Source organism: Ctenopharyngodon idella, chromosome 3 (assembly GCF_019924925.1).
Source record: "Ctenopharyngodon idella isolate HZGC_01 chromosome 3, HZGC01, whole genome shotgun sequence".
Classification (NCBI taxonomy): Eukaryota; Metazoa; Chordata; class Actinopteri; order Cypriniformes; family Xenocyprididae; genus Ctenopharyngodon; species Ctenopharyngodon idella.
In genome coordinates this window covers 51375734-51398892 of record NC_067222.1, presented here as the reverse complement: position 1 = coordinate 51398892, position 23159 = coordinate 51375734, and the positions used below count along the sequence as shown (strand labels likewise).

The 23159-nt window shown below is 39.6% G+C and overlaps 1 protein-coding gene across 13 annotated transcripts in view; it reads right to left on the bottom strand.

Moving 5' to 3' along the window:
• The window catches only part of LOC127508736 (stonustoxin subunit alpha-like), a 553058-nt gene that overhangs the window by 502984 nt on the left and 26915 nt on the right, over window positions 1–23159 (bottom strand). Inside the window, exons 8-9 of one of the 13 annotated variants that reach the window (XR_007928897.1) lie at window positions 8581–22960; window positions 2–1916 (exon numbers count right to left, since the gene is read on the bottom strand). The exons of 11 other annotated variants lie outside the window; for them this stretch is intronic. Coding sequence is in view for 1 of the 2 variants with exons in the window: in XM_051887049.1 (XP_051743009.1) it covers window positions 1915–1916 (2 nt within the window). In the remaining variant the exon portion in view is untranslated. Of the gene's footprint in view, window position 1; window positions 1917–8580; window positions 22961–23159 lie in introns of those variants that run through there. One more of the 13 variants, XM_051887049.1, reaches the window with a different exon arrangement.

The following is a 23159-nucleotide window of genomic DNA, read 5'->3' as shown; positions in this document are numbered from 1 at the left end:
CTGATGGAGATAAAACACATCACAATCAGGAATGATCAATCTGATCTTTTAATGTATCTGAACTCTTCGTTTAATATATCAGCAATGTCTCAGTACAGTTTACCAGATATCCTGTGAAAAATCATTTACACGATCAACTCTAAAACACTTCTGTCATGTTTTCTTTCTCCTTCTACAGGAAGAACACCCTTACAGAAAAACCACGTGAATGTCGCACGTGGAAAATATTTTCACATGTTGTAATGGCTTTTAACATGTGAATCACGTTACCACATGTCACAAATACAGCTTCACTGTTATTATGCATACCCTGTTTTTTTGTATTACCCCTTTTCCACCAGGGTGCTAGTTCAGAGCTAGTGCTAGTGCCAGTTCGGAGTTGGTTCGACTGACGAACCTTCTAAGAACCGGTTTGCCTTTCCACAGGCTAGAGAGCCAGCACAGAGCCAAGTCTTACTTCACTGTTTACGTCTCATCTTTACCAGCAACGCTAGCATGGCAGCGCCAAACACACCAAGCTTGTTCGAGATGCATCGGCTTCTTGCAGAGCGATCGGCGCATGACATCAAAGAACCGTGAGAGCGATCCAAAAGCACAAGGAGTCGTATGCTCTACAAATGGTCCCGCGGACCCATGGCACTCCGATGTCACCCGCCGATCGGTCTGCACCGCTCCGATACATCTCGGACAAGCCTTCCATCAACAATGGCGGACGTTTTGTTACTACTGATGCTCATGGCTTTGCGAACCTACATCGGCATCCAAACACGGCTTGGATTACAATCGAGCTGCTATTAGCTCGATTAGCTGCTATTTCAAATATGGCGGTCACAAGTTTCTTGTTGGTCACGGTAACCCCGCCCCCAGCCCCTGACACAAGCAGTTCTTGTTTCTAGACCAGCAATGTTTTGGTACTACTTACGAACCACTCTTCCTGGTTCAGAGCTGGTGCTTTGGGTGTCAAAGACAAAGAACTGATTTGAAACTAGGCTCTGGCTCTGAACCAGCACTCAAACTGCCTGGGTGGAAAAGGGGTAAAAATAAAAGAAAATATTGTTCTCATTTCCTGTCCAGTTGTTGAAGTACCTTGTAGTTGTCCTTGTTAGCTGACATGTAGTTGCAAAAGTAGTTAGTAGAATGTCTAAAGTGGACCATCGAAAGAAAGTGTAACCAAAGACTATTGTTTTGAAGTTATGAATCATGCTTACTAAGTTTTAAAAGTTCAGCTACTCATCATGACATTTAATTACTTCACATTTATTTTAATAACATATCAAAATTTATGTTAATATCCACTATACTATAAACAGTATATATATATATACACACACACACAGGTGCTGGTCATATAATTAGAATATCATCAAAAAGTTGATTTATTTCACTAATTCCATTCAAAAAGTGAAACTTGTATATTATATTCATTCATTACACACAGACTGATATATTTCAAATGTTTATTTCTTTTAATTTTGATGATTATAACTGACAACTAAGGAAAATCCCAAATTCAGTTTCTCAGAAAATTAGAATATTACTTAAGACCAATACAAAGAAAGGATTTTTAGAAATCTTGGCCAACTGAAAAGTATGAACATGAAAAGTATGAGCATGTACAGCACTCAATACTTAGTTGGGGCTCCTTTTGCCTGAATTACTGCAGCAATGCGGCGTGGCATGGAGTCGATCAGTCTGTGGCACTGCTCAGGTGTTATAAGAGCCCAGGTTGCTCTGATAGTGGCCTTCAGCTCTTCTGCATTGTTGGGTCTGGCATATCGCATCTTCCTCTTCACAATACCCCATAGATTTTCTATGGGGTTAAGGTCAGGCGAGTTTGCTGGCCAATTAAGAACAGGGATACCATGGTCCTTAAACCAGGTACTGGTAGCTTTGGCACTGTGTGCAGATGCCAAGTCCTGTTGGAAAATGAAATCTGCATCTTCATAAAGTTGGTCAGCAGCAGGAAGCATGAAGTGCTCTAAACGGTGCTCTACGGCTGCGTTGACCTTGGACCTCAGAAAACATGTTGCTAGCATGATTTAACATGTTGCTAACATAATTTAGCACTTTCCTAACATGTTGCTAGCATGATTTAGCACGTTCCTAGCATGTTACTAGCATGATTTAACATGTTGTTAGCATATTGCTAGCATGATTTAGAATGTTGCTAACATAATTTAGCACATTACTAGCATGATTTAACATGTTGCTAACATAATTTAACACGATTTACTCACATAGGTGTGTTACAGCCCTGCCCCTTTTTCCCCTACTGTATCTCTATAGTATTTGTTGTATTGTTTGTAATTTGTTTGTAAATTTCTTTTTATATAATAACAATTATTTATATATATATATATATATATATATATATATATATACATATATATATTGGTAATTATGCCCTTTGAAGGTTATTGGACTGTCACATCCACGCCTTCCCAGACTCCGTTTCCCAGAATCCTCCTTGTTCCACTCCTGTTTTCACTTCCCTCATCAGCCTTCCCGCCATTTCCCTGGATTCCCTGCACCTGTTGTCTTCGTCAGCACTCCCTTTAAGTTGGACTCACTCCCTGCACTCCTTTGTCAGTTCTTACGTTATCCTAAATGTGTATGGTTGTGTTTCTTGCTCCTTTGTTGATTAAATACCCTTATTATTGTGGATTTCCGTATTCGCCTCGTCTCTACACCACCTACACGTAACAGAAGAACTGACCAAACCGCTGGAAATCTACAACAAGTATGGGATTATTCCTGGTTCCCGAGCCTCCCCAGCAAGCTTCAGCGGTGGATCGCCTGTGTGGGTGCCGGCAGGACGGTCGCCCGCTGGAGAGGTATGTGGAGAAATTTACCGAGCTTGCTTACTTGGTGAACTGGCCAGATGCCCCATTAAACGCTTGTTTTCTAGCGGGACTGGACGAGAACATGATTCGTTTTATTGAACCAGCGTGTTTTTGTTCCCTAGTCGAGACAATTAATCTGATTCTCTTTCTGAATTGTTCTGATTTTGTAATTTAAGAGGTTCAAGAAAAGTCATGTTTTCCTCGTCCAGTCCCCACAGAAAAACAGGCGGCCTGGCCAGTTCGCCAACCGCCGGTTTCCTCCATCTACCCCTCCAGTGGGTGTTCTCCTGGTGTCCTGCCGGACCCAAACCCCAAGCCGGCAAAGAAAAGGTCCACAGCTAAGTCCAGACGGCCCAAGAAGGCCGCAAAACAGCCCCAGTCCCCAGTGGATTCTGCCGCCGAGCAGCCAGAACCCCCTACAAAGCCTGTCGCCCAGTCTGAGCCCTCACCAAGGGAGGTTGACTGGCTAATAGATTTTTGGACTGAACCTGCTCCTAGCCTCCTTGAACCTGTCCCAAGTCTGTGGGTGGGAAAGATGGGGGTGGGCTAGGAGACCCTCCGTGGCCTGCCAAGGCTCCTGACCCTCCGTGGCCTGCCAAGGCTCCGGACCCGCCGTGGCCTTCCCTGGCTCCGGACCCGCCGTGGCCTTCCCTGGCTCCGGACCCGTCCTGGAGACCTCCGCACCCGCCTGCACCCCCCGCACCTGCCTGTAGGTCTCCAGGGCGCCCACCCCCCCTCCCCGCTGTTTCATCTGAGGCGTGAGGACACGCCTTCCGGGGAGGGGGAGGTAATGTCACATTCACGCCTTCCCGGACTCCGTTTCCCAGAATCCTCCTTGTTCCACTCCTGTTTTCACTTCCCTCATCAGCCTTCCCGCCATTTCCCTGGATTCCCTGCACCTGTTGTCTTCGTCAGCACTCCCTTTAAGTTGGACTCACTCCCTGCACTCCTTTGTCAGTTCTTACGTTATCCTAAATGTGTATGGTTGTGTTTCTTGCTCCTTTGTTGATTAAATACCCTTATTATTGTGGATTTCCGTATTCGCCTCATCTCTACACCACCTACACGTAACATGGACACTGTGAAATTTCTGTTCTTTAACCCTCTGGGGTCTGAGGATTTTTGGGGCCCTGAAGAAATTTTGACATTTGTGCTTTTTTCAGTTGCTTATAAACATATTAATGTCAAAAGTGTCATTACACTGTATTCAGCACGAACAAGGCTACCATAATATGTGAGCAACATGTATGTACATGTTTGTATTTTTGAGAGAATAACGTTTATGCGTGGTTATTGAAAAAACAAAACTTAAGTCACTGAAATACGTCTACCAAACAAATATAAAATGTGTTTACAAGACTTCTGGGTATTGGAGGTTGTAGACTAGAATTTTTGCTTCAAAATGATGTAAATAATATCCTGCCTACTCGTTCATATAAAACAATATATTTATTTAAATTTTGTAAGACACTTTTTGTCAAGAAAGACAGTATGCGGGAGGTGTGAATCTTCATGAATAATGCCGTGATTCACACCTGAGAAGACAAAGACCCACATAATGACCTGCATAATGAGCCGCACAGTGAGCCTTTTCAGTCAGGTAAGCTATGTGAGAGGACACTAAAAAAAATCAAAGTAGTTTTTTTTATTTTTTATTTAAAATATAGTTAACAATATAAATGAGACACATTTTGAATAAATGAGGGCAAATTTTGATATAGAGTTTTACCTGGAAATAAATCCTTTTCAAAGACATAAGTGAACATCACTTACCTGGCATTCCAAGGTGTTTGGTGTTTCTGTACTGGAGAAAAAAGAAAAAAAAAAAACCTTTCCTGCTTCCTGTCAGTAATCTCACTATTATATTCATTCAGAATGTCCAGTGTGGGCTAATATCTGGTCACTATGATTCTCAAATCTGTGAGATAAAAGAAAAAAAAAACCCTCAGTGAGCAACAGGATCATATCACGTTAATATAATGTCCACTCTTAACAGAAAAAATGATTGGGTAGGCATAAATTTAAAATGACAGTACCAGTCAAAAGATTGGACACATTACTATTTATAATGTTTTTGAAAGTTTTTGTTTTAAAAATACAGAAAAAAAAACACAATACTGTGAAATATTATTACAATTTAAAATAATGTTTTTCTATTTTAATATACTTTAAAAAATAATGTATTTCTGTGATGCAAAGCGCCTAAACATTCATATTACCTCTATGGTATTTTATTTTATATACAAAGAGCCTAAATGTTAATGTGAAGTTTAATACATTGCTAACACATTTTATTTCAGTATTTATTGCGTATTTCAGTTGATTTCACTCATCTCAGTATAGCAATACAGTTTGGGAATAGGCAATTTATTAATGTAAGTTGTGTGTAGTAAACGGAACTGTGCGTCGATCTGCCCCATTAATTCACACTGAGACAAACAAAACTTGCAGGATTCATATTTAAACAGTTTTTTTTGCGATTTAATATTCACAGACACTATATCATGATTAGAATAAAGAACTTAAGAATAAAAAACAACTTACCTTTCACAATCATCAGCTCGATAGTTGATCCTCGAAATGAAAGTGAAACCAACTCTTCCTCTGAGGTAAATCCTTTTAGAATTATTCCTCACCACATCTCAGAACGATGAAAAGTATGACACTGACTAAACTTGATGCGTTTTTCCGAGCTGTTGATGAGTTCACTATGCTGCATTGATCGCCTCAGAATTTGCATCTGAATAGCGCGCCCGCTCCTCTTTCAACGTTTTTTTTAGACATACGTCTCATTTTTGTGTCATTAGTATTCACTACGTTACAGTTCATTTTCTGAGGAGTATCAGATTGGACTTCATTCAGAGAGAGACTGCGGCTTGTGCATCATGTTAGTTTTCTTTATTTTGCAAAAAGCACAACATTTTGTTTTTACTCTTAGTGTACACAAATAAAAGAGGACATTTCACAGATTAGAATGGTATATAACTCTTAACTGATATGTCCAAAATTGAGTATTTTTAGTCTCTTTCACACTGGTAAGAAAAAAACCGAGGTGGTATCACCGGCGGTACCGCCGACTCCAGGGGGTTAAGTTTGTGACGAGCACATAAAAATTATTACTTTTTTCATTAGAGTAATAATAAAGAAGCTGTCCTACATTCATTAGTCTCATTGTGTTGTGCTTGGAAAACTGAAACATAACTAAAAAAAAAAAAAAAAAGAGAGAGAAAGTAATAAATGTATAGGCATCGGTATCGGCGAGTAGTAGGAAAAAAGTATCGGTACTCATACTCGGTCCTTAAAAAAAATGGTATCGGTGCATCCTTAGTATTTAGAATCAATGACTAGTGTTGACTAGTGAACTTGTGGAATATGTATTTTGTTTGTTTGCTTTTGAGAGAGCATTTTCTCATCCCCACCTTCTTTAAATTGGTAAGTAATTTTACACTAGTAACTAAAGTAGGTAGGCATGTCAATATATTCAGTAACATGCAGTTTTGAGGTAGCATGCTACGTTGTTGAATGTTGTCAGCAGTTCAGGTGTGATTGTGTCTTATGAATTGGTCTCTTTTGTAAGAGTGCTACTGTACATTGTTAACATGTTACCTGTAGAGAGGGTTTTGTTAAACCTTTTGGATTAGTTCTCCATGGAGGAGATTATGACTTATTAACTGTGTAGATTAAATTACCATTAAGTAGCTTTGTGGAAATGGAGTTGTGTATAAATTGACATTTGATATTCAACAGTGCTTTGATCTGCCTGCATTGACACTATTCTTTAAGAGCTGCTGTGCAGCCAAACAATGTACCAGTTATCAATGTAAAGCTGCTTTGACACAATCTACATTGTAAAAAGCGCTATATAAATAAAGGTGACTTGACTTGACTGACTTAAATGTACAAAAGGTTTCCAAATTGTTTGATGCAGTTGTTATGGCTGATGAGTTTGCTTTAACCTATAAAGGGTTATATAGAAACCGTGACCTAAGAAGAAATGATCAGGGTCGTAGTAAATCTGTTGTGGCAGGATCTGATTCTGTTCCAACATCTAGTAAGCTTAATGCTGTTCCGGCGGCGGCGGCTGGAGCGGCTGGCTCGGCGGCGGCGGCTGGAGCTGGAGCGGGCTCGGCGGCGGCTGGAGCTGGAGCGGGCTCGTGACAGGCAGTAGCAGGCTCGTGACAGGCTGGAGCGGGCTCGGCGGAGCATGGAGCCAGGTCGAAGGGACTGGGAGCTGGTTCAACCCAAAAGTCTATTAACCAGTCCTTTTCTTCTAAAACTGGAGTTTTGGTCTGATTTGCAGCAGAAAACTCAGGAAACTGGGACTGCACGGAGGCAGAAATCTCAGGAAACTGGGACTGCACGGAGGCAGAAATCTCAGGAAACTGGGACTGCACGGAGGCAGAATTCTCAGGAAACTGGGGCTGCACGGAGGCAGAAAACTCAGGAAACTGGGGCTGCACGGAGGCAGAAAATTCAGGAAACTGGGGCTGCACGGAGGCAGAAAACTCAGGATACTGGGGTTGTATAACGGCCTTCTTTCTTTTCCTTCTCGGCCGTTTAGGCCCAGCAGAGGATCTTTCTTCGGCCTTCTGGGGAATGCTCACTGGAGGGGCAGGCGGAGGGAAGCGGCGATTGGCGAACTGGCCAGGCCGCCGGTGTTTCTGAGGAAACTGGACGAGGATCACACGACTTATCAAGAACCTCCTCAATGACAAAATCAGAACAATTTAGGAACAAAATCAGATTAATTGCTTCAACTAGGGAAAAATAGCAGGCAGGTTCTTTAAAACGGATCGTGTCCTCGTCCAGCCCCGCCAGAAAACAGGCGTTCAAACAGGCATCTGGCCAATTCGCCAAATAAGCAAGCTCGACAAACTCCTCCACATACCTCTCCAGCGAGCGACCGTCCTGCCGGCACCCACAAAGGCGATCCGACGCTGTAGCTGGCTTTGGAGGCACGGGAGACACAGGGATCTCGGAGATGAAGAATAAGCCCATCTTGAAATGTAGATTTCCAGCGGTTTGGTCAGTTCTTCTGTTACGTGTAGGTGGTGTAGAGACGAGGCGAATACGGAAATCCACAATAATAAGGGTATTTAATCAAGGAAGGAGCAAGAAACACAACCATACACATTTAGAATAACAATAGAACTGACAAAGGAGTGCAGGGAGTGAGTCCAACTTAAAGGGAGTGCTGACGAAGACAACAGGTGCAGGGAATCCAGGGAGATGGCGGGAAGGCTGATGAGGGAAGTGAAAACAGGAGTGGAACAAGGAGGATTCTAGGAAACGGAGTCCGGGAAGGCGTGGATGTGACAGTGTGTGTGTGTGTATATATAATGTTGGATATGTAAACTGAATTGCTGAAATTTGAGGGTAATTTTCAACTTGTGCACTTGCTCGTTTGACCTGGTTTTATTGTCTGTAAAAAGGTTTATTATTGAACATTTGTAATGGTTATTTTGCCCAGTTTGTTATTTTGCCCCTACACAAAAGACACCAAGATCATTTACTATTTACTGATTTTTTATTTTACTGACATGACCACCAGCTCACCTTCCCCATCAACTTATGTTGAGATGGAAGTGCCTGAAGTGGAAACCCCCAACTGGCAGCCAACAATCCCAATCACCACATGTCCATATACTCCCAATCTCGTCCATATTGATTAACTTAGATCACAAGTGCAGTTTGTATCTTCCACCCTGACTGGCAGCACTCCAATGCAAAATCTCACCTGGGATCCAAATGGAGATCACATGCAGATTTGCACAACCCCTGAGTCTTCTTCATCTGTGGGACAGCAGGCGTTACCCATGTGAACTTCAAACACCAGGCCGAGGAATCCAGCAACTTACTAAACAAGTACAAGGAAACTTGGACACCTTAAAGACATTTGTCCAGCGACAGGAGAACGCAGTTACACAACTCGCCCAAGAGATAAAACCAAGTTTTCACAGCATTCAACTCATATTTTAACTGTGGTAGTCAAGATGGAGGACAACCAGAAACAATTACTAAAGTACATCACTGATAACACACAAAAGATGGAAAGTGAGATAGATCAATGGTCTAAGGCTACAAAGCGTATAATCACAGAAGAATTAAAGTCGAGACTACTGTTATTTCTGAAGTGCATTTCCTGGTTCAACAGCTTCAAGCAGAAGTTCAGCAGGACCTCAAGGCCACTTTTCAGAGTCTGAAAAACAGTCAAGAACAGTCCAACAAAGAATTCCATCAATACAAAAATCAAATGGATGACTTCTGTATCAACACTTAATTTCAGTCAGACTTGTCTGACCAACTTCAAACACAGATGAAAGAGATTAAAGAGATGTCTGCCTACCAACAGAAAGTATCTTCAGCAGTATCTTCAACCAATATTCATGCATCACCAAGCTCAGTACCACTTACTACCACCATTTCACCTGTTCCTATAGCTAAAAGTGATTATCTACGACTTACTTTTCCCACCTTTGGAAAACCAACTGATGATCCAGATCCTTTGAACTTCTTAACTCAATGTCAATATTTCCTGGCATTGCATCCATTGTCCGATGTGGATCTATTAGCTACTTTCCGTACAGTTTTGTATGGAACTGCCCGCGACTGGTGGAGGTGGCACGTACCTCTGTATTTACCTGGACTGAATTTGAGGCAGCTTTCCTTTCTGCATTTCATTCTAAAGACTATGAGGATGAGATAGCAGAAAGAGTCATAATAAGAACTCAAGGTGAGAAAGAACCCATTAGGGATTTTGCTTTTTCATACAGAGCCTTATGCAAGAGATGGAAGTCAACATTAACAGAGAGTGAAATTGTAAAAATTATTTTGAAAAATATTAAACGTCACCTTGCCAGCCAGCTCCGCAGTTGAGTATCTACAATGGAGGAGTTGGTTAAGCTAGATCATCAACTGGAGAAGGACTATGAGCAGCAACTCCAATATGAGAGCAGCTTACACCACAAACAACTGTCTATGTCACCTCGAGCACCTGTAATTCAACAGATGGACTAGACTTCGGTTCAGTGCTGGCAGTTTAAGGGTCACCATCCTCCAGGGAACTGTTCTGGTTACTCCTCATCTTCTTCAAAGCAAACATTTCATCAGTCACAGCCATCTCAAAGCAAGAGACCACACCAAGGTCCAAAACAAGGTGGTCCACCCTCCAACAATGCAGTCTCAGCCACAAAGACAGCACCTATTTCAAAAAGTATTCCTGTTCCTGACAACCCACAATGTGCAGTACACTGGAGACACTGAAGCCAGCTATACCCTCATACATGAGAGTTTGTGGAAGGAACTTACACCTCAAGAGAGTCTTCAACCATGGACCTCAGGACCTCTCTATCTACCGAATGGCGAGGCCGAAGCTCCACTGGGATGGATCAGTGTACTGATTAAACTTCATAATCAGAGTTTTCCTTGCAGTCTTAGGGCTGGACTTCATCTTCCTAAGTGGTCTTCAACTCAATATTGCTGATGGGAAGTATTTTTTTAAATGTGCACCTGAAGTGGAATACTTTTTCCAGCCAGGACAAGCAATCAAACCAACAAGTAGAGTTTCGTGTCCATGGAAAACCAAGCAGTCTAAAAGTTCTTAACAAAATCGTTCTCTACTGAGCGTTGTTCCACCACCTCAACTCCTGTTGGCATCACGAGAAACTGATTCTACACTTACCGAGGGTCAAGTCTTAATTGACAAAGCAATCAAGAAAGCAACCTTGTCTCACAATGACGAAGTTTAGTTACGCCAAATCTTGGAATCGCATCCAACAGTGTGTACGCGCTGGCCAGTATGAACGAATGTTCTTCAACACTGCTTACACATCAATCAAAAAGTACCTATCAAACAACGACCTTACTGGCTCACACCTGTGAAGCAAGCCATAGTTAAAGATCAGATCAAAGACATGTTGGATGCTGGCAGCATAGAAACCTCTCATTCCGCATGGGCTTCCCTGGTTGTTTTAGTTCCTAAAAAAGATGGAAGTCTCAGATTCTGTGTAGACTATCGAAAGGTCAGTGCCCTCACCGAGAGTGATGCTTATCCACTGCCTAACATCACAGAAATTTTGGAGTCACTCTCCGGTGCATCCATTTTTTCAACCTTGGATCTTAACAGTGGCTATTGGCAGGTTCCCATGGAACCAGAGAGTAAGCTGAAGACTGCTTTTATTACTTCCAGAGGGCTATATCATTTTAATGTTATGCCCTTTGGCCTGAAAAATGCACCGGCAAGGTTCCAATGACTCATGGAGATAGTCATGAGAGGGTTGCTCAGAATCATGTGCTTTGTCTATATTGACGACATTATTGTTTATTCACGATCTATGGACCAACATTTCTGACATCCAGACCATCTTGCAGAAGCTGCAAACAGCTGGATTAACCCTGAACCTGAAAAAATGCAAGTTCTGTCTCCGTGAGATCACCTTTCTTGGTCATGTAGTCAACAGTCAAGGTATCACTGCAGATCCAAGTAAGGTGGAAGCCATCCATACTTACACAGTTCCTCGCAATCTTAAGGAAGTCCAGCGTTTCTTGGGATTAACTGGATGGTATCATCGATTTGTTCCAAACTTCTCGAGGATCGCTGAAACTCTTAAAACCTTGAAAAAGAAAGGTCAACCATTTCAATGGACGTCACAGTGTCAACAAGACTTTGATTACTTGAAAGCTTGTCTTACATCACCACCCATTTTGGGACATCCCAACCTTCAGTCACCTTTCACAGTGTGCACTGATGCAAGCGACACTGGCCTGGGTGCTGTGACCCAGCGGAAGGAGCAAGGCAGTGAAAAAGTGATCGTTTACGCCAGTTGAACCTTAAATAAAGCAGAGGTTAACTACTCCACCATGGAAAAAGAGTGCCTAGCATTGGTTTGGGCACTTGACAAATGGCAACACTACCTGGAACACCAATTGTTTACAGTGATTACGGATCATTCCTCTTTGCAGTGGGTAATGGACTAAAACAACTAGTCCCCCCACAGACATGCCACCCCCACACATACATGCAAGTTTTTTTGGTTTTGCTTTGCATTAATGTGAAAAAAAAAAAAAAACTGTTTGAAAGCCGAACTGAGTTGTAAATTCCATACGTGAATGGGTTTGCTTTGACAAAGTTATTCTATTCATTCATGTTTTGGGTGGTTGTGATCAATCGTGACTAAGACTATGCGCATACTAAGCGTATGGGAAAACACAAGTGAGCAAATGCCATTTCTGCTTTCAGTCAAGATGTGGTTTTGCACTTCAGAGTTTTTGTCTGTTTTGTTGTTGTTGTTGTTTGTCTTGACCTGTTCTCTGTGGAGGTGTGTTTAAGTAAAATGTAAAACTGTCTTAACTGTGATAATTAAAGCTGAGGGTTATATGTTTTGCTGTGTTTGGGGTATGTGATCTTTGATGGGTTTTCTAAAATAAATTTGCAAATCAATGTTATCACGATACCTCTATCATACCACTTGTCCATAAAAAAAAAGATTTGTTTCAGATTAAAATATTTGAGTTATTCCACAGAATTTCTTTGTGGGGAGAAAAGTTATGCACATAACACAATTTCCAAGCAAGTAAAACTTGTTGGTGAAATTTAGAGAGAGAAATCAGTAATTTAGAAGGGGTAAAAGTACATTTTAAAAGAAACTCTAAGCCACCTAATCTATGAAATATGGCACTGGGGATATAGTACCAAATTGCGTCATTACTACAAAGACATTTTTTTTTAACCAACTAATTCTAAAAGAGCTGACCAATTCCTTGAAATTTAAAACTTTCAGTCCACCCTCAGAATGTCTATTAGACAAAACAGATTTCCTAACTTTGTGTTTAAACATTTTGTCAATATCATCACAAATTTTGTCGCTAACAAATAAAGATAAAGAGGGATAAACACAACGAGACAAACCCTCTGCTTTGGATATAAGAACTCTTTGTTGATTGGTTGTAACCAAAAGTTAAAGATTGGGTAACACTTTAGAATACTGTTTCTTACTTACTGCATAACTAATTAGGAATTACTGAAGAACTAATGGGTAATTCTTCATTAAGTCACCACTAAGGAAGATTAATCAGTTATTTAATCAGTTAATTAATCAGTATGTAATAGAATTTTATGATTATGTTAAGTAACAGTTAGCTAATCAATAACTAATGAATTCTGTCATACCTCCTGAAGAACTACTGTTAAATATCTACTAATTAAGGTTCAAGAAAAATAACTAACTATGAAGTAACTAACTTAAGTAAAATTACAACTACTTTGTTACAGTCCACCACTTAGTATTATTATTATGGTAATTAAATATGCATTTATATGCTGCATAATATGCTGCACTCCCAAAAAGACTTGTTCAGAAGTTTTTGCCTGAATGGTGAATAACTACTTTGTGCGCATGTTCTGTAAGAAATCAGCTTCGGAAAAGAACCCCACCCCCACTGTCTTGCCATAACTATCCAACTTACCACAGATATAAAATGTTTTACTTACTTATTTATTTATTTATTGCGTTATTTTTTCAGTGTTGGGTAGTTTTTGTGTTGTTATCCCCCCCGCCCGTCCCCCTACTGAGCGCGGGCATTTTCATCCTCTTCAGGAGAGAGCAGTTCTTGTGCCGCCGAATTGGTGCATTTCATCGGCGAAATACAGGTTTGTGTACGTTTTATTTTATCTATAAAATCATTGCTGTGCTGTAAATCATTTTATTTTATGCAAGACAACATACAGGTACGTGATGTCAGTCACCTAACGAGTGTCGCATTGGTCTTTTTGCATGATGGAAATGCCTGATCCCTTGCATAAAACACATTATTTTATTTCTAAAGATATCTAATTACTTAAGATTTTAAGATATGTTCTCAGAGCTCTGCACTGTTTGATTATGGGCAGGTTATGGAGTCACTCACAGCATCTTTCGGCAATGAGTGAAACACACGGCGGCAGTCTGAAGTTAGCAGTTTCCCCACCGAACACGAGCCCAGCTCCCACACAAGATCCAGCACCGCTACCGTCACAGTTCCAGTCATTCCCGGACTTCGTTTCCCACAATCCTCCCTGCCTGTCACCTGCACTCACTCCACCAATCAATAATCACCACACCCAGCTGCAGCTCATTACCCAGACTATTTAAGCCACTCACATCCACACACACTTTGCGAGGTCTTGTATACCCTGGTTGCAATTCTGAGTGTGTTATCCTGTTTGCCTGCCTGTTTCTGTTCCTGTCTGTTCCCCGTGTATGATTCTCTGCTGCCTGCCTTTGGACTGTTTATTGTTTCCTGGTTCTGTGATTGATATCTGCCTGCCCTGATTCTACTGCCTGTTCCACGACCCCACGATTCTGCCTGCTCTCTGCCATACCTGTTTGACCCTTACCTGTTTGATTACGAACTCTGCTTTAATAAAAGCTTGAAAATGGATCTTACCCTGAGTCCCGCTTCGTTACAGCTACCCTCTGGAAACGGGATAACCGAGGCCGGTTGATTACACTTGCTTTTAAATGTTTTAACTTTTGATTCAAAAATGTTTGTTAAACGAGTTTAAATGTAAGTATACATGTTAAAACGGAATAAAATATGCTGTATTAAGAAATGTTCTCATCTGAAATAAAGGAAGATATCATGTAAACTAGTGGTTGTGTTGTGTATTTTACAAAGTTTTTTAGATTATTACGTTAATAGTGTTTTTTTTGTTTGTTTGTTTGTCTGTTTTTCAGAGTGTAAGTTTGATTTGAGTCAGCATTATGTGGTAATTATTTATGAATTGCTAATGGGTTCCCTATATTTTCACTTTAGAAAACTGTTTCAGGTTCTAATAATTCTTTATTAATTACTAATGGGTTTCCTGTATTTTCACTTTCCCTCAGTCATTGCCTTACATACTGGAATTTAGTCAATGGTAATGTGATATGCTGAGGAAAACAGACACACTTACAGTACTGTATATGAAATATAAAAACTAATATGAGGTAAGTCGGCTGTGAAGGCATTTAGAGTGGGGGTGGGGTTCCTTTCCGAAATTTCTTACAGAACACACTCACAAAACAATTATTTACCACACAGGCAAAAACCTCTATAAAATGTATTGTATTTATTAATATTGCATTTTCATAATACTACTACTGATAACATTAGTAAATAAGAAAGGGTGACAACTCAATGTAATTGTGTTTGTTCATTAGTAGTTACTTCATAGTTATTTTTCTTGAACCTTAATTAGTAGATAATTAACAGTAGTTCTTCAGGAGATATGACAGAATTCATTAGTTACTGATTACAGTAGTGACTTAAGTGTTAATGAAGAATTACCTATTAGTTCAACAGTAATTCCTTATTAGTTATGCAGTAAGTAAGAAACAGTATTCTAAAGTGTTACCAAAGATTGTTCTAGTTTTCGTTATTTTAGGTGAAAAATTAAGTTGTTGATGAGTAATCCATCTTTAGTAAGGAAAAATCCCCAGGTACTTGATACAGTCTTTTATGGGTATATGGAGTATCAATGCTTGTTGGGTGTCATAAAGACAAAATAGCTCACACTTTAATAAATTTAAATATAAGCCTGAGGCTTCAGAGAAAGATTTAATAATATTGATACTCAATGTAATTTGACTTTGGTCTTTATGAAATACAGTAGTATCATCAGCTAGTTGAGATATTTGAAATTCTTTACCAAATATAGAGAGGTTACATTTACCGTTGTTCGGCGAATTGGTTTGAAAGTGATGTCTGTGTGAGCTGTGCTTCATACTTGGCATACATTGGCAATGTATGACAGAATGAAATCGAGCAGCCATGTACTGTAAATGCATAATTTTAAAATTAAAACAAAACAAAACTCTTACTAAAAACATTTTATGTGTTTGCCTGCATGTCATGTTACCATTATCCGACATCAGAGAACTGTACATGCAAATATGTTGTTAAATTATTGAAATATTAACTTTAAATCTCAGGGGCTACTACAAGAAAATATTTTATGACAAAGGGGGTTTGGCTGACAAAAAAGTTTGAGATCCTCTATGCTAGACTATTGAAAATTGACTTCTTTTTTTTTTTTTTTGCCTGCAAAATTTCGCTAATGTGACAGCACCTTACAGTCTTTCTTTAAGCCTCCTCACACAGGCATTGAAGACGTTGAAATCAAGGTCTGCAGGGCACAAAATTAAAGGATCTCAGAAGATGAACAGAAAGATGGATATCGTAACCTATTTATACTGTATATCAAGGGTGCCCAATCCTGTTCCTAGAGATCTACCTTTCTGCAAAGTTGCTGCAGCTCCAGCCTTAATCAAACACACCTGAACCAGCTAATAAGATAAGATTTTAAGAAACACTTAATAATTGGGCACCCTTTACAGCTGTTTACTGTCAGGTCGATTGCTCAATTGCTCCTGTCTGCCTCGCTGCTCAGATTTGTTTGCGTCTGTAACTCTGTATAGCTTTGTTTTGAATCTCTTTTATTCATTGTTGCTTATTTTTTTTTTATTTTTTTTTTTTATTACCTTATATGTAATATTGCCTACCAAACTAATCTGACGTCGCTAGCTTGTAATCTTTGAATCTAAATCGCTGTTACAACGCATTTGCATTTGCAGCGCTAGCTTGTTAACTTGTTAACAGTCTCTCGCGCGCTCCTTTTTCAACGCGTTCTTCAAACAGCTGTGGTAAGTCGGATCAGTCTACAAACACGGTGAGTCATGTCATCCTCTCCCAGCATTGCTACCTGTTCCATTTGCCACATGTTTACCATAGCTCTCTCTGTCAGCGACGAGGGATTTACATGTCATAAATGTAGGGAAGTAGTCAGGCTGACAGAGAGAATCTCAGAATTAGAGACACGCATCCAAACTTTAATCGAGGATAGTAAGAATGCAAGGGCTTCAGATACTGTTTTGGATGCGACTAGCTTAGTGAACTCTGTACATCGCAGCAGGGCACTTGGGTAACAGTGAGGCGGCCTAGCCGCGGAAAACACCACTCTTCCGTTCCAATAAGAACATCAAACAGGTTCTCCCCACTCAGTGATACAGCCACTGAGAATCCTGCTGAAAGTGCCCTAGTTATTGGCGATTCTATTACACGAAATGTGAAAATAGAGACACCAGCCACCATAGTCACATGTTTGCCGGGAGCCAGAGCACCTGACATCAAAGCAAATTTAAAAGTGCTGGCTAATGCTAATTGTAAATACTCTAAGATTATTATTCACGTCGGCACTAATGATGTTCGACTTCGCCAGTCGGAGATCACTAAAATTAACATTAAAGAGGTGTGTGAACTCGCAAGTACAATGTCAGGAGAAGTAATTTGCTCTGGCCCCCTTTCTGTTCGTCGGAGTGATGAGATAGCAGATTATCATCACTCAATGGCTGGCTGTCTAAGTGGTGTCCGCAAAATAATATAGGTTTCATAGACAATTGGAAAAGTTTTTGGGGCAGACCTGACCTGTTGAAAAGAGATGGTATTCATCCCTCCCGGGATGGTGCTGCTCTTCTCTCTAGTAATATGGCACATAGTCTTAGAGCTGAAACATGACAAACTGGGGCCCAGGTCAGGAAGCAGACAGACTGGCTAAACCGACCGTCTGCTAGCTGCCTCACGTTACAGAAGTCAGAAAATTCAGATAACTCCCAACACATAGAAACTCTTACACCTAGATATTATCACATAGAGACTGTGTCTGTACCCCGAATTAGTAAAAACAAAAAACTTCCAAACCCATTTAATGGTAAAAATGTAATTGATGTTCAACAAATAAAAAATAGAGATAATACTGATAAACAAATGATAAAGCTTGGGTTGTTAAATATTAGATCCCTTTCTTCAAAATCACTTATTGTTAATGATATTATCAAAGATAATAATCTAGATGTGCTGTGTTTGACAGAAACTTGGCTAAGACCGGACGATTACATTACTTTAAATGAGTCTAGTCCTCAAGGTTATGATTATCGACACAATGCCCATCAGAAAGGCAAAGGGGGAGGTGTTGCTGTAATCTATAGTAATATTTACAGTATTAGTCAAAAGTCTTTCAAATATAATTCCTTCGAAGTGATGGTACTTTACGTAACATTATGTAGGTTGACATTTGTGCTGGCTACTGTATACAGGCCACCAAGACACCATACAGACTTTATCAAAGAATTTGCTGATTTTCTGTCGGAGTTAGTATTGGCTGCAGATAAAGTCCTTGTTGTTGGTGATTTTAATATCCATGTAGATAATAAAAAAGACGCATTAGGATTGGCATTTGCAGATATTCTAAACTCTATTGGTGTTAGACAACATGTGTCAGGACCCACTAATTGTCGTAATCATACTTTAGATCTAATATTGTCACATGGAATCGATATTGATGCTGTTGAAATTCTGCAGCAGAGTGACGACATCTCAGATCATTATCTAGTCTCGTGTATACTACATTTAGTCAAGGCGGCTAAACTGCCTCCATGCCATAAATATGGTAGAACCATCACTTCTACCACTAAAGATTGCTTTATAAATAATCTTCCTGATCAGTTTCATCGCCTTAGCATACCAGACAGCTTAGAAGACCTCGATGTTGCAACAGAAACTATTGCCTCTGTCTTTTCCAGCACATTAGACTCAGTTGCTCCTTTGTGCTTAAAAAAGATTAAGGAAATTAATCCAATACCATGGTACAATGAGCACACTCGGGCACACTGCCAGAAAAATGGAGCGCAGCTGGAAGAAAACAAAACTAGAAGTATTTCGCATTTTGTGGAGAGAGAGAATGATTGAGTACAGAAAGGCCTTAAAAACTGCTAGATCTGCTTATTTTTCAAAACTTTTAGAAGAAAATAAACACAACCCTAGGTATTTATTTGATACAGTGGCTAAATTAACAAGAAATAAAGCTTCAACTTCTGATGTTTCCAAAGAGCACAGCAGTAATGACTTTATGAACTTCTTTACTTGCAAGATTGATAATATTAGTGAAAAAATTATAACCATGCAACCGTCTACTACAGTATCAAGTCAGATAGTGCATTGTAATGTCCCTGAGGAAAAATTCAATTCATTTACTGCTTTAGAAGAGGAAGAATTGTCTAAACTTGTTAAATCATCAAAATCAACAACATGTATGTTAGACCCTATACCGACTAAGCTATTGAAAGAAATGCTTCCAGAGGTTATAGATCCTCTTCTTAATATCGTCAATTCATTATTATCACTAGGATACGTACCAAAAACTTTTAAGCTGGCTATTATTAAACCTCTTATTAAAAAACCACAACTTGATCCTAGAGAATTAGTCAATTACAGGCCAATCTCAAATCTCACTTTTCTGTCAAAAATACTAGAAAAGGTAGTATCATCACAACTATGTTCCTTTTTAGAAAGAAATGGTATCTGTGAGGATTTCCAGTCAGGATTTAGACCGTACCATAGTACTGAGACTGCTCTCATTAGAGTTACTAATGATTTGCTCTTATCATCAGATCGTGGTTGTATTTCTCTATTAGTGTTACTGGATCTTAGTGCTGCATTTGACACTATTGATCACAATATTCTTTTAAATAGACTCGAAAATTATGTTGGCATTAGTGGAATTGCATTGTCATGGTTCAAATCATACCTATCTGACCGTTATCAGTTTGTAGTAGTAAACGAAGAGATGTCATATCGATCACAAGTTCAATATGGAGTACCGCAAGGCTCAGTACTAAGACCGTTGCTGTTCACTCTGTACATGCTACCCTTGGGAGATATCATTAGGAAGCATGGCGTTAGTTTTCACTGTTACGCTGATGATACTCAGCTCTATATTTCTTCGCGCCCTGACGAAACTTACCAATTCACAAAATTAACAGAATGCATAGCTGCAATTTCCTACTACTAAATTCAGAAAAAACAGAGATTCTAATTTTTGGACCAAAAACTTATTCACGTAATAACCTAGAATACTGTCTAACACTTGATGGCTGCTCTGTTAAGTCTTCATCATCAGTTAGGAACCTGGGTGTGCTCTTTGATACCAATCTTTCATTTGAAGGCCATGTTATCTTTTCATCAATCATGTTGTCTTTCATCTGTAAAACCGCATTCTTCCATCTTAAAAATATATCTAAACTACGACATATGCTCTCAATGACAAATGCAGAACAGTTAGTTCATGCGTTCATGACCTCAAGGCTAGATTACTGTAACGCTCTACTGGGTGGTTGTTCCGCTCGCCTGATAAATAAACTACAGCTCGCACAAAATGCAGCAGCTAGAGTTTTTACTAGAACCAGGAAGTATGACCATGTTAGCCCAGTTCTGTCAACACTGCATTGGCTTCCTGTTAAACATCGTATAGATTTTAAAATCTTGCTAATTACTTACAAAGCACTAAATGGTTTAGCTCCCCAGTACCTGAGCGAGCTCCTAATTCATTATAGTCCTTCACGTCTATTGCGATCTCAGAATTCAGGCCAGCTGATAATACCTAGAATATCAAAATCAACCGCAGACGGTAGATCCTTCTCCTATTTGGCACCTAAACTCTGGAACAATCTTCCTAGCATTGTTCGGGAAGCAGACACACTCTGTCAGTTTAAATCTAGACTAAAAACACATTTCTTTAACCTGGCATACACATAACACATTACCAATTTATATTTTCAAATCTGTTAAAGGATTATTAGGCTGCATAAAGTAGGTCAGCCGGAACCGGGAACACTTCCTATAACACCTGATGTACTCGTTACATCAGAAGAAGAATGGCATCTACGCTAATATTAGTCTTTCTGGTTATCCCGAGGTTCACCGTAGTCAGCCGGATCCGGGCCGTATCCAGGTGAGATAGAGGACCTGCGCCTTGACACGACCACAACGCAGCCCTGAAGTGTCAGCAGAGATTGAGTCAACTAGATCATCCACTGTGAGGCCCTCATCGACACGACAGCCACGACACAGTTCCTCAACAACCGTCCATACCGCCGTGATGAATACGATCCTCAATTGGATGAAACTGAAATAAATACTTTTAATGTTGCGATCCTATTGGACTTATGATAGCTACCTGAATCGTAACAAAGCACTGTTGGCCAGAGGAGAACTGGCCCCCCGACTAAGCCTGGTTTCTCCCAAGGTTTTTTTTCTCCATTTAAACACCTATTTGCCACTTGTCTGCCACCTGATGTCACCTGATGGAGTTTGGGTTCCTTGCTGCTGTCGCCTTTGGCTTGCTTAGTTGGGGACACTTGACATTTGACTTGACATTTGATATTCAACAGTGCTTTGATCTGCCTGCATTGACACTATTCTTTTAAGAGCTGCTGTGCAGCCAAATAATGTACCAGTTATCAATGTAAAGCTGCTTTGACACAATCTACATTGTAAAAAGCACTATATAAATAAAGGTGACTTGACTTGACCCTTGTGGGAAATGGTAATGACCCTAAATCCATTTTAAAGTTTTTATCCAAAGTAAACTTTAAAGACCTTATATAAGTTTCTTAATTGCTCTTTTATGGCCTTTCAACTTGTTACTTGCCAAGAAAAAAGCCAGGGAACCTTGGCTGGCATGCTGTTAAAACACCAACCAACCAACAAAGATACTGATTAATGTGTAATTCCAAAGACTTTAGATATACAAAGACGGTACACATTTTACTTATGAATGGAAGAAAGTCCAATGTGCAATATGGTGGAATAAGTCCCACTTTCTAAATAAAAGAGGCAATCGTCATCGCATAACTGCAGTTGCTGTTAAAAACTGGTTGCTATATAAACAAAGTAGTAGCTATGTTCACTATTGGTGCATCTCATTTCGAAGGCCCTCTGGAGGTGGCATTTGTTGCCTGCATACGTCATAAAGGATGTTTTATTTCAGAACAGTAACCACTATGAAAATTACCGTTATTCCTAGTGAAGCATAAATTGTTGTAATTTCTTTCTGACTTTGGAATGTAGTGGTCAGTTTACTGAAATGAAGCAGCCTCAAGGACATATGTGGCAGACAGCTGCCACCTCCGGAGGACTCAGCCTTCAAAATGAGATGTAGCTATTGGTGCCTTTTGTTTCAATCGGAATTAATTAATTCCTTCTTTTCTTTGTTTTAAAGTGCAGACTTAATATGTATCTATTATGGGTCCTAATTAAGAGATGACAAGCACATGAAGCTTTGTGCCATGCTGCTTTTATTTATCAAACAGTAAAAATGCCCCTTTCCTGCCCAAAACAATGCAACTGTGGATGACGGTTTGAAACAAGGACCGATGGGACGGAGAGTTTTGGAATGACATGACAGTCATTTATGACACTATACTCAACAACAGCTTGTTCTGTGCGTTATATGTCATTACACAATTTCTACTTCATTGCACATGCACAGAACTTTCCAGTTTCAGTTTTCAGTTTGATCAAGTGTTCACATTTCCTATCCATCAGATTAGAATAGGTTTAAACCACCCTTTACGATCTGAATGGACTGGGATGATGTGTTTTAACAGTCATCAGCAGCATTCATGCTTCAGTTTTTAATTTTTTAATTTTTTTTTTTTTTTTTTTTTTAAATGTATGTACATTTATAGCACTATACTTTGTATTATATTACCTTTACATCCAATTACAAAAAAAGAAGTTAACGATGCTGTGTGTGAGGGTTTTTCTAATACAGCGGCAATATTGACATGTTTCCCTCTTCTGACTGCTGTTATCAATCTCTATTTTTACCCTCTTTTTGAAAGTTGTGAAAACAATATCGTTTTTCTTTTGATATTTGAGCAAATAGGAACACAAATGAATGTAGTCTCTCATTCACTACTATAGAAGTTCATTAATTAAAAGAAGATATTTTGAAGAATATGGCCCCATTGACTTCCATGATATGGAAAAAAAAAATACTATGGTCAATGTTTCCCAGCATTCTTCAAAATATCTTCTTTTGAGTTCAGCAGAAGAAAGAAATTCATACAGGTTTGAAACAACTTGAAGGTTAGTAAATGATGACAGAATGTTAATTTTTTGGACGAACTTTCCCTTAAAATTCATTTTTGGATGGCTTCTAGAGGGCATGCTGTGGGTCTGCACAGGATTTGCTTGTTTATATTTTTGACTACTCGCATTATACATAGACAACTCATTACTTGAAAACAACAGATCCAATCCTGAAATACAGAAAGAAAAGTCTTGAAACTTTATCAAGACAGACTGGTTTGTACGGCTCTAATCTTTAATTTTGTTTGTTTTTTAGAGGACTGAGACAACATGCCTGCACAAACACACAAATACAAAAAAACAAGCACACGCCCTCTACATTTTAGAGACATTTTATGGATAATTTTAATATTCGATTTTGATTTGCAT